Below are 11,838 nucleotides of genomic sequence, written 5' to 3' on the forward strand. Positions count from 1 at the left end.
CAGACTTAATTATGATTCGTCTGTGGCCAGAATGAGGTGGATTAAACACAATGTGATGGGGGGGGGGTCTGCTAGCTGATGCTTTCAGGGTGTTTGGTATTGCAGGTCATATTTTGGGGATGTTAAATATTTGTTAAACGTCTGATCTCTGGCCAGATTTTCTTTCCCGTGCGTAATTCGACAGTAACCACAATTCTGACTGTATTTGCATGATTTCAGTTGTTGATCTGCACCTCCCTGCCGCGCCAAGCACACACACACACACACACACACACATACACACACACTCCTCCCTTCACTTCTGGCTCTGAATGCTCATGTGGTCTGTTTGCCATTGACCCTGTGACCCGTGTTCAGGCCAGTAAATTACAGCCATTTAGCTAATGAGGCAAGTAATTAGAAGCTCATTGGCTCGGTGTGTGTGTGTGTGTCGCCACGGTGATTTTGTTTGGTCTAAGAGAGGACCCTTTGCTCTGTTAACCAAGATACACAAGTGGTGGTGTGTTTGTTTTATGTCCAATGAATAAAAATGACGTCGGGTGGGTACAGTCGTTTGAACGTTTCAGACGGACATCGCTACCCGGTTCGACGCCGAACGCCGGACGCTGCGTGCCGAGGTTTTTCTGCGTATTCCCGGTTCAAAGCTCCCGGTTAGGAAATGGAATCATTTTTGTCTTCTTTCTAGCACGATCTCTTATTTTTCTTAAGACATGAACCAACGTATTGAATGTTGTCGAATTTAAGATAAGCAATTCAGCGCTCTCCAAAAACAAGAGTGCTAATTTTAATAATCGGCTTGACTGAGTCGTAATTCAGCGTCGCTTTTAAACGCTCAGTATAGCTTAATGCAGACTCGTAAAAAATTCAGCCTCTTTTCCAGAGGATTAACTTTATTTTAATTGATATATAATCTTGCGTTGCCTCTAATTAATGTCCTTTAAGCACTCTGGCCCTCTTAAAGGATCATTAAAAAAGAACACGGCAGCTGCTGATATAAGTAGGTGCTTCCTGGTTCAATCGGAGGATGGAGGATGTTGGCTCGATCCATCGATCAATCTCCAATCGAACAAGTCACTTTAAGATCCACGTGTTCACGGCTTGTCCGGGAGAGACTGGCCCATTGTAGATGGCGCCTCTAAAGGGGGTGGATGGAGACCACCTGTAGGTCAAGTAGGTCATCAGGTCAAAGGATGTCCCGTGGTAAATCAAGCCCAAGCGTGCATTAACGGTCTCCTCCTGGTCTATTGTTCCAACGTCAGCGCGTCTCCGGTACGATATCCATTGTGTCCGAACTTGTCCTGTCGGTCACAACTCTGCAAGTCAGCCGCAGTTCGTATTCCAGAGCCGGCGCGGCTCCAACAGCTGTTTGCACACTGATTTACGGGTGCAGCATTACGAGATTTACTAACATGGCTTTGGGCTTTATTACCATTTTATGAGAGCGACTGCGTGGCTACATTCAGCTAACCGAGGTAACATTACGGTCCGGCCGCTGCCAAACGCCGTTTACCTCCTCCCGGCGCTGACTGGACTGGCTTTTTCAGAGCTGACAATGAAAGTGATTGAGTATGACAGGAGGAGGGGAAAGAGAGGGTCCTCAGGTTTCGTCTTGTGCAGGAGGAGAGATCGACACTGATACCGTTCAAAGGGTGAAGGGGACACGTTCTGGGATTAGCCCAGCTGTGACTTCTTTGGTTTCTTAAGTCAGTCTTTCATACAGTTGGATATTTGAGCACGTGTAGCGTAAGTGTTCCTCAATAAAAGTGTCGACCTGCTGGTTTTGCATCAAGCGCGCCCCCCCCCCCCCCCCCCCCCCCGTCTGGTGCACAAAGACGCCCCCCGCTGATGTCCTGCTGGGCAAACCAGAAACAATGTCTGTAGATAAAATGCTAAATAGATGCAGATTTCGTTACCTGCAGGATAATGGCGGTCTTCAGACACGGAATAAATGCTGCGATTTGTATTGCAAATTGTTTCAGCATTGTGCCGTGCTTTCCCGCTTTGAATGCGTGTGACTCTAACAATGGGCCGTTGTGTGCAGAGTAGTTTACAAAGCAGCAACAGGCCGCCGGCTGCGCTAATTACAGGTGAAACTACAGGAGCAGGATCGCCGTCTTTCACAAGCGGCTTCTATTCCCGCATGAATATTTCACCGCTCGCGGATTGATGGCGAGATTAGACGTCAGTCCTTTCATGTCCTTTCTCATCCTTTCTTCTTGCTCCCTCTTCACCCAGGTTCGTCAGCCCTGCCCGACAACGTGGCGTACTTTGGAGGCTCCCAAGAAGAGGCGGGCCTGGGGGAGGAGGGAGGCAGGGAGGAAGAGGAGGTCAGGAATGGAAGCGGGGTCCACTCTCACAGTGGGGGAAGCAGCAGTCACGCCTCAGCCGCCGCTTCCTGCCATTCCACGCCCCGCAAGGGCAGGATTCCCACCCGGCAGCCGCTCAATGGGCACGGTGAGAACGAGACGAACGCTTTCAGAGTCGCCGCCTCTCCGACGCGATCCCAACGGGAAAGGCAGGCGTTCCCGATGAGGTGCGGTTTTGGTGGAGGTGGACTGTGAATTCAGTCGGCTGATCTCGTCTGTTTACCGTCTGAGGAGAATAGAGGAGTTGATATTCTCTGCTGGCGTTTCCCAGCAGAACGACTCGAGAGCGATAGCGAGATCCAATTTGGAAAGTATTAAATAAATTCGGCAACAGGACGAGAGGGAGTCGACCGTCTCGCATCGTGTTCGACTGTGAACCTGAACGCGTCCCTGAGTTTGCCGCTCTCGTTTTCCACAGCAGAGGAGCGGCTCGGTCGCTCGGGACGGAGCGGAGCGGCACGCCGACTCTTTCCACGCCAATTAACACTTAGCTTGCTAAATCCTAACAAGGTGTTTATGGATGCGCCGAAACAGCTGGCGGGGGCCCCCCATCGACAAACACGATGCCGTGACGGCACACGCGTGCACCCCCCCCTCGGGGAGGCGCGTGGACAATTGGATGAGGGCGGGATACACGCGGCGTTTAGGTACACACTGGAGTCTAGGAGAAGGGATCTCAGCGTTATGATGCTGCAACAATCTCACGCCCGGGTTTTAATCACACGCATAATTGTCTCCACGGAATTAAAAGTGCACATGCTACCAGTTGGTTCTTTCTGTTAGCGGCTAACGGGGGGGGGGGGGAGAGAAGAGTAGAGTCTGTAGATCGATTGGTGTCACCGCACATTTTAGGTATAGCCATTGTTTTAGTTTTTTTGAAGCACATGAGAAACTATTTTAATCTGGAGGACACGCAATACTTCCGGCCAGGTGTATGTAGCCGGGTTTCCAGCGGGGGGCAGCGTTACACGAGCGAGGAAGGAGGAAGAGGAGGAGTAGGTGAGAAGCGACAGTAGAGGCCCGACAATTCATCAGAGCTCCATCTCCCCACTCGGTCGGCAGCGTGCCATGTTGACATAGCTAAATGAGCTCGGTTTCTTGCTTAGCTCGCTCTTCAAAATGTCCGACTTGCGCTCCACGCACACCTTTGCGGATGGACGCATGCACCGATGCTCAAACACCACTCGAGCACGCTTTTCTCACAGCACAACGCGCGTACCGTACGAGTCGTGCTACGCGCGTACCGTAGATGCCCCTCGCGTACCGCGGCCTGCTGCGATTTGTTCCGTGCGTATTAAGCTGCCATGAAAGTCGAAACGGAGCCTCATAAAGGCCGAAGAGAGCGCCATTGACTGTGTATGTTAATTAGCTCGCTCCCCCCACAAGGTCGACGTAACCTGTGTCAATTTTGAACAGGTTCATTGACATGCAGCATAAAGACGTTTTCATGCACGCCTTAAGTCGTGCATATTTTACTGACTGGTGGCTAAACGCGGGCCAAAAGCCTGTCACTCCAATGTTTGCGTGGACTTTTCCCGCCTGGTCTTTGTGGTTCGGTGCCAGAAGTTATTGAACTCGGGTCCACATATTGGCATTGGCACAGGGAGAGGAAAAAGACTGTCTAGAATACGTCTTATTAAGGGTATTCATGGTTTTTTTTTTACAGGGGCTTAATGTTGACTTGTTGTGTTTTACACTTCAATAAATGCTGCGTGAAGTCTGCACACACACACACACACGCACACACACACACACACGCACACACACACGCACATGCACACACCACATGCTGTACTTGAGTCGTGCGAAGCTGGACTGTAGCGTTCCTTCATAAACGAAACGGCGTCTGTGTTTCCTCTCCAGTGTTCCACGGCCACAGTAAAGTGGGGACCAGGGAGAGCCCCAGGCCCAAAGCGGGGGCTCACAGCAGGGACGCTCCAACCCCGCCACTGCCACCTCCTCCACCGCCCCTCCTGAGGGAGCGCAGTGAGCGGGCGGAGGCCCGGGAGCACCTGAGGGAGCAGCAGGCCTTGGCCAGCAGTCGAGGCTCGGCCAACGGGCTGCCGGCGAGGAGGGCCGGCGAGGAGCTACGCAAACAGGTACGGAATGACCGGGAGGCCCGTTGGGAAGCTTCACAAACTTCCCTCCTGCATGCAGGGAACGTTTCCTTTAACTGGAGATGACATGGAATATCCAGCATTAAGAAGCTTGAGGTGAAGAATGTTCGTTTGGCCCCCTCTTAAATCTTGTTTTCTTTCATCCATCTGCCAAATCCGACTTTCCCCAAATCTTTCTGCACCTTCTCCTCTCCTAAATGCTCCCTTTGTTTCCTCTCCTCTCCTCTCCTCGTCGGAGGGAGCAGTGATTGTGTTTCGGTCTGCTACTGCAGCTATATATAGCAGCGCTGGCCGCTGTGAAGGCCCGCCTTCCTCTCTGTGCCGCTAAGCAGGTTTCACGAAACCCGTGAGAGGAGGAGGAGGAGGAGGAGATTAGACAGAGGAGGTTCCGGTGAGAAAGCTTCAGAAACAAGTCTGCTGAAGCTCCCTTTTCTTTCTACCTGTCTTCTTTTCCATTTCCCCCTCCTCCTCCTCTTCCTCCCCGAGCATCAGCCTCTATCAGGCTTCAGGTTTTTCTTCCCCCTTCTCCTCCTCCTCCTCTCCTGGTTCGCTCACGTCGCCGGCACTCCTCTTCACGCTTCGCTTTGTCCCCCCCCCCAGCGTCTCCTTCTCCGTGTCCAACAGATGGATGTCGCCCTTGACAACCCGGCTCCCATCATTTACGAGATTAGTGCATTTTCTCCCCGCTTTCCTCGCGCTCCTTTCAATTAGCGAGAGCGGTATGTGCGTGAGTAGCGTGCGCTCGAGACTTAGAACTGCGTCGACGGCGAAAAACACGCATCGAGAGGTTAAGTGATGATGTTGTCGTAAAACTGGAGGCTGAAGACATTATCATAATTCAATTTGCTAGGATTCAATTTTCCCAAATTTATTAGCGACTCGAATCAACGGAACACCGGCGTACCTCTTTATGCAACGGCATTATTCCGTCCCTTTTAATGAAATAACCAACGTGTGCGAGTCGTCCTGCGACGGCCAGCGAACCCGGGCTTTTGGCGCCCCCCCGCACGCTATTAGCGGCAGGCTGTAGCGACGTTCCTCCATCTGCTGAAACGCCAACCTGCCCAGAGCGCCGGCGCATCGGCGCCTAAACAGACAGCGGCGGGGAGGAAGGAGGCTCGAGCCAGATTTATGGTCCGCCGTCGCGGCGTTCCGGCAGCCATGAATTACGGCGACGTTGCGTTTGATTTATTATTCAGCGTCGGATTTAACCCTTTCATCGTCCGCTCTCCTCATCACTGCTGATGGACGTTTGTCATTAGATGACCCCCCCCCCCCCAATCATGAACATCATTCTCTTTCTTCAAGATGCCTTCAATTCAAGTCTCCAGCGGAAGGAAACAGGTTGGAAAGAACACACAATCTGACCAATCACAGCCCTCGCTGGGCTGGTTAGATGTGTGACATCAGAACAAAGCTGATCTCACCTCATCCATCCTTTTATCAGGCGAGGCTTGGCGAGGGTTAAACTTTCTCCTGTCTTTTTTTCTATTGTCTGTCTGTCCGTCTGTTTGTCCGTCTCCCCTCTCTCTCTCTTCTCCCCTCCCTCGTCTCTGAGCCGGCTCCTGCAGATGTTGCCTGTTAAAAATCTTCCTGCCAGGCCTCAGCTGGGCTATAGCAACACATGATGTCATCTAGACCCGCCCCCCTCTCTCTCTCCCTCCTCTCCCCTCCCCTCCCCTCCCCACGAATAAGCAACTGAAATCCACTCCAGAACCGCCTGCCTCCGTGTGTGTCTTCCTCATTCAGCTCGTCATCCTCACGTCCCTCTGATTTCGCTCGAGCAGAGTGAGGATAAGGACATTTCCGTACCCTTCTGTGTTCTTTCTTCCTGAGAGAATTGAGGGTAGCGTGCCATGCCCCCCTTTCGGAGACCGCCGGACCACTGAGCCCCCCGGTGGCTAAAATGGGTCATGACAACATGTTTCTGAGATTGGGTGCTTTGTCAGCAAACTGTAGCCGGACAAAAATAGCAGCTACGTGAGCTCAGTCCTGTTTAGCCGCTGGTTCTTATTTTAACGCTAACGCTTTAGCTTTAGCCCTTTGATCTGCACCGATGCGGCTTCCTTCCCAACGTTCCTGCTTTCCTTACCACCCTCTGTTTCTCCTGTGTGTGTGTTGGAGGGCAATATATTGACGGAGGCAGGGTTAGGTTTCACCCCCCCCCCCCCCTTATCTTTTAATGGCCCAGTCTTTGTGTCGGCCCCACCACCTGAGACAAACACTCACACGCACGCACGCACACACACACACACAAAGACAAACCTGTCAATGGGCCGGCTGTCGCCTCCCTCCTGTGGCGCCCGACCCTGATTGATAACTTCATCACTCCTCTTTTCTTTCGGCGCCGGCTGAACTTCCGGCTGGTCTGGAGGGGAACACACACGCAGACGGGGATCAGTTACGACCTGCGTATCAAAGTGTGTACCTCTACTTCGTGTGCATTGTTTACATTTTTGAATAAAAGCAGACAGAAAGTAAATATAATACGATGTTGTAAGGACCAATCAGCACGAAGGAGAAGAATGAGAAGCTCTAAAAGTGTGCAGATGAGGCTATGGAGTGAAACAGAGGGAGGGCAGGACGGGGCGGGAACAGCCAGAGGGAGTCCCGAACACGGTTCAGCGTCACACGACGGACTCTAACGTGTTCTGGCCCAGCTGTGGATCTCCTCTCAGCGAACGTTTCTTCCCACAGCTGTAGCCAGCGATCCAGCCGTGGAACCAGACTCCAGTGTGCCAGACCTCTGATCTACAGCTGGAGGCCTCAAACACTTCACACACACACACACGCCCAGTTTCTTTCTGACAAACACGCAACACAAACCGGACCTTTACTCCTTGTATCCTTGAATGAATAGTGAACCGTGGCACGGCGAATTGGCGTCTTAATATACCTGGATTGAATTAGCCTTCATTCCTGCGACCACCACCTCGTACCGTACAGCGGGTCAAATGGAGCCACGCCTCCTTCCCCCCCCTCTTCTTCTTTCTAAACGTGTCTGTGTGTTGTCCTTTTATTATTTTCTAAATGTCAGCCTTTGTGTTGCTGCATTTGAAATAATAGTAATCAAGACAGATGATTGGTTCTCTGAATAGCTTTGGTTTCTAAAAATAGTGTCGGTCTGACCGGTTGAAGTTCAGAATCTGAGGTGCTACGATCTCGGGCAGTAGCGGTTTAAGTTATCGTACTACTGATCAAACCCGGTTTATCTGCGTACCGCTCGCCTGCCGCTCCTTATCCACAGCTTCAAGATAAGACCCGTTTTGTCCTAATAATCGATCACTTTTCTTTTTGTTGTTGTTGTTGTTGGTCTCAGGTCTCTAAAGTGAACGGGCTAACGCGGGCTGGCTCGGCACAAACTGCTGGGGCTGCTAAAAAGGCCCGCGACTTCCGACTGCCGTCCAAAACTGTGAAGAAGTACACAGCCACCGTGTCCAAGGGCCACGTCACCTACACCAAAGCCAAGCAGAAGGAACTGGTCAAGAAAACCAAACACAGCAGCAGCAGCGCCGCCTCGGCAACGTCGTCAGCGAACAATCACAATCAGCACAGCCAGCCAGCAGCCAGCAACGGGCTGGCCAACTCAGGAAAAGCAGCGGCGCCGGCCCACCACAGCAATGCAAAAACCCGCAAACAGGTGCTACTATCCAACGGGCTGCACAACGTGGCCGCCAGCGTTCGGATCAACGGCCGGCTAAATGGGCAGCGGCACAACGCCCTGGTCAAGGAGGACGGACAGAGACTGTGCCAGCGCCAGCAGGGCCCAGGCGACTGCCCGGGTCGGGAAGGACTGCGCAACTCCAAACGGCGTCTGGAGGTGGTGCTCAACTCGGTAGGGGCGGGGCTTGTGGAACAGAAAGCCAAAACCACTGACAATAAGGCCAAGAAGGCCAAAGTTCAACCGGCGCCTCTGGAGACGCGCAGCAGCAGCAAGAAGGTGGCCAATCAAGACAGAGCTGCCGCGCAAAGCTCCGCCCCAGCCACGCCTGTCTCTAATGGACACGAGTCAGAAACGCCTCCCTCGACTAAAACTCCGCCTGCGACCCCACTCCCACCTCCCACCCCCCCACCTCAACAAGCTCCCACGACACCAGCAGCCAGCGTGGAGCCGGTGAACCAGCGGCCCAAGCGGGCGTCGGCTGGCAAGCTGATGTTAATTAGGCAAGCACAGCAGCAGCAAAGTAGGTCCCACAGCCGGAGCTCCTCCTCTTCCTCCCCCTCTTCAGGCCAGAATCATCCACAGAACCATCCCAGCCACGCCAGCACTACCTCAGACCCCCAACAAACCTCCATGTCCTCCTCCAACGCCTCCTCTCTGCTTACTTGCAGCCCCGGGCAGCTCAAACCGGCGACGGTGCGGACCGCTGACCGGGACAAGGAGTGGGAGCGTGAGAAAGAGATGACACGGCAGAAGGAACACGAGCAGGAAAAGGAGTGGGAGCGCCACCGCAGCAGGCCGGAGGGCTGGGCGGCACTAGGCGAAGCCCCCGCCTTCCGGCCTGCTCCGCGAGAGTTCCTGGACCCTCTGGTGTACTTGGACGCTGTGAGGGAACAGGCGGAGGCGGCCGGGATGTGCCGCGTGGCCCCGCCCCCTGACTGGCGACCGGAGTGCAAGCTGAGTGAGGAGATGCGGTTTGTTACACAGGTGCAGAGGGTCCACATGCTGGGCCGGCGCTGGGGCCCCAATGTTCAGCGTCTGGCCTGCATCCGCAAGCACCTCAAATCTCAGGGCATTGCCATGGACGAGCCACCGGTCATTGGTGAGAGAAACAAGCGCGCCTCCGTGTGGGCGGGCCGTGTGAATGCAAGCCCTTCCTGGGTCGATTGAATTAACTAAGCAGTGAGACGCAGGTTCCTTCCTGTCGTCCGCCTGAAACCGTATCCGAACTTTCTCCCTGTGCCCTCGTGCGATTGTTGAATCGTCTTGTTGTCCGCGTGTTTGTTTCTGTTATTTACGGCGATATTCCGATTAGCCCAGTGAGCGCAGCTGGGCTATGCGGCTGTTAGCCGGAGCGATCTGGCGGCCTCCGCTTCCGAATGACATCCTCGACTGTGCCCGGATCAGTTCTACATCATCAGAACGCGTATTTGTTTGGCGCAGTGACGTCTCAATTGGCTGTTGGGACTCTTTAGCGAGACGCATGGCATACCGGAACAGCGTTTAAAACTGAACCCCGCTGGGGCTAGCACTGTCGCCTCATAGAGAGAAGGTTCCGGGTTCGACTCCCGTCCGACTCCGTTGTTCGATCCCCTAACCTCCTTCCTCCTGCTCCGCACAGGTGGCTGTGAAGTGGACCTGTCACGTTTTTTCCAGCTCATCAATGACATGGGCGGCATGCAGCAGGTGATGGACCTGAAGAAGTGGACCAAGCTGGCCGACCTGCTGCGCATCCCCAAGTCGGCGCAGGACCGGCTGGCCAAGCTTCAGGAGGCCTACCTCCAGTACGTCCTCTCCTACGACTCGCTCGGCGCCGAGGAGCGCCTCCGACTGCAGGCCGAGGTGCTGCAGGAGAAGAAGCACCTGGAGCTGCGCCGCGGCCCCCTGGAGGGCCTCTCGGACTCGTCGGCGCCGAGCGCGCTGGTGCTGCCGCGCTACGAGCCCAAGAACGGGCTGGTCGACGGGGTAGTGGGGGGGGCGACGGGGCACCACCGCACCAATGGAGTCTATCACCGTCTGAAAGAGCTGGAGGCTCGGGTCAAAGCGGGCCGTCGCAGGCTCTTCGCTCAGGAAAAACTAGGCAAAGATGACAGGCATCACGGGGAGGAGCAGCAGCGGGAGGAGGGCGGCGGCGGCGGCGTCCTCGGCGACCAGCACAAGTGTATCAACAAGGTGAGGAACAAGGTTCTGTCCTCATTCATGGTTCCATTTTAAAGAGGGGCCGGCCTGCGAGCGAGTAGCGGCCGTTCGGCTGTTGATCGTTCCACGCAGCGAGGTGGTCAGTAATCCTCCTTATCTGGATTTAGGTTTATTCTGGCGACACGGTGGCGTAGCGGGTAGCGCTGTCGCCTCACAGAAAGAAGGTACCCTGTCTGTGCAGAATTCTTCTCTCCGGGTTCCTCGGGTGCACCCGGCCTCTCGCCCATCGGGGGCTGGGATAGGCTCCAGGAACTCCCGTGGCCCGAAAAGTGGAAGAAAATGGATAGATGGACGTTTATTCTGTTAGTTCTGAACAAAGTAGGAATGCCCCCCCCCCCCCCCCCGGGGCAACCAAATCCCCCTGGATATTCCCCCTACAGCAGCCCAGGAGCTGCTACAGGAGCGCCATTCAACCCGGTGACATGTGAACGGTATCGCCATCCTGACAGGACAGGCTTGTCTAAATACAACCCATCAGCTCAGACTTGAAAGCAGTTTTTATCACGAGTGGGCCCCCACAGAGGAGGTTGTATTTCTCTCTTCTATCAGGAGAACAAAGTGCATGTCAAGGGTATAATTAACTCTAATTACCCCCAGGAGAGGCTTGGACACTGAGCCAGGGCCGCTACCGACTCATCGAGAAAACATCTCATCAGTGTTTCCTTGCGTTACGATATTATGGAACGGAATAAAAGACCCTTTGAGTTCATTCCTCTGACACGAAACCAGGATATAACCAAACTGACATTAGCCTTCTTTTGTTGCAGGGGAAATCGGTGTCTTTGACTAACTTCTTCAGGATAGCTCGGAACACCATGACCATGTGCTTTACCAAGGAACCGGGGGCCGCCGAGGTCGAGGTATAAAACCTGCAAGCCGTCTTATTCTTTATAGCAAAAGTCACAACTAACTCTGAAAATGATTCCTCTTTCTTGAAGAGCTTCAAGCGTTCCTTCTCTTTTGTTCTTGCAGCAAGAGTACTGGAGGCTCGTGGAGCAGAGGGACTGCCACGTGGCAGTGCATTGTGGGAAGGTGGACACCAGTACGCACGGTAGCGGTTTTCCCACTGGAAAGTCGGAACCGTTTTCGAAGTGCGTAGCTCGTAAACGTTACAGCCAGCCGTTAGCATCGAAGCTGGTTCTGTTGTCTCGGTAGTCTTGGGTTAAACAGTTCTCTCGTCTTTACCACAGACATGGATGGAACCTCACCGTCCTCCCCAACAACGCTGGATCCATTCTGAGGCATCTCGGTGCTGTGCCCGGTAAGGACACCCAAAATGCATCACCTCCTCGGTTTCTGTGCATTTTTCCCGGTGCTAATCATCTGATCTTCCTCTCCCTCGACTCCCCAGGGGTGACCATTCCCTGGCTCAACGTTGGCATGGTCTTTTCTACCTCATGCTGGTCTCGAGACCAAAATCGCCTTCCGTATATCGATTACTTACACACTGGTGCTGATTGCATTTGGTGAGTTTCACTCGGGACACCAGGAATCA

The 11,838-nt window shown here is 53.8% G+C and overlaps 1 protein-coding gene across 1 annotated transcript; it reads left to right on the forward strand.

Moving 5' to 3' along the window:
- Nucleotides 1-2,235: 2,235 nt before the first annotated feature.
- On the forward strand, nt 2,236-11,813 carry LOC137917320 (protein Jumonji-like; the record flags this gene model as incomplete). The annotated part of the gene is made up of 8 exons (XM_068760122.1): nt 2,236-2,454; nt 4,230-4,465; nt 7,803-9,246; nt 9,766-10,316; nt 11,111-11,203; nt 11,316-11,434; nt 11,534-11,604; nt 11,695-11,813. Coding segments are annotated over 8 exons (2,852 nt in total), but the record flags the coding sequence as incomplete, so codon positions are not given.
- Nucleotides 11,814-11,838: the final 25 nt, after the last annotated feature.

The sequence above is a fragment of the Brachionichthys hirsutus genome, unplaced genomic scaffold, assembly GCF_040956055.1.
Source record: "Brachionichthys hirsutus isolate HB-005 unplaced genomic scaffold, CSIRO-AGI_Bhir_v1 contig_1296, whole genome shotgun sequence".
NCBI lineage: Eukaryota > Metazoa > Chordata > Actinopteri > Lophiiformes > Brachionichthyidae > Brachionichthys > Brachionichthys hirsutus.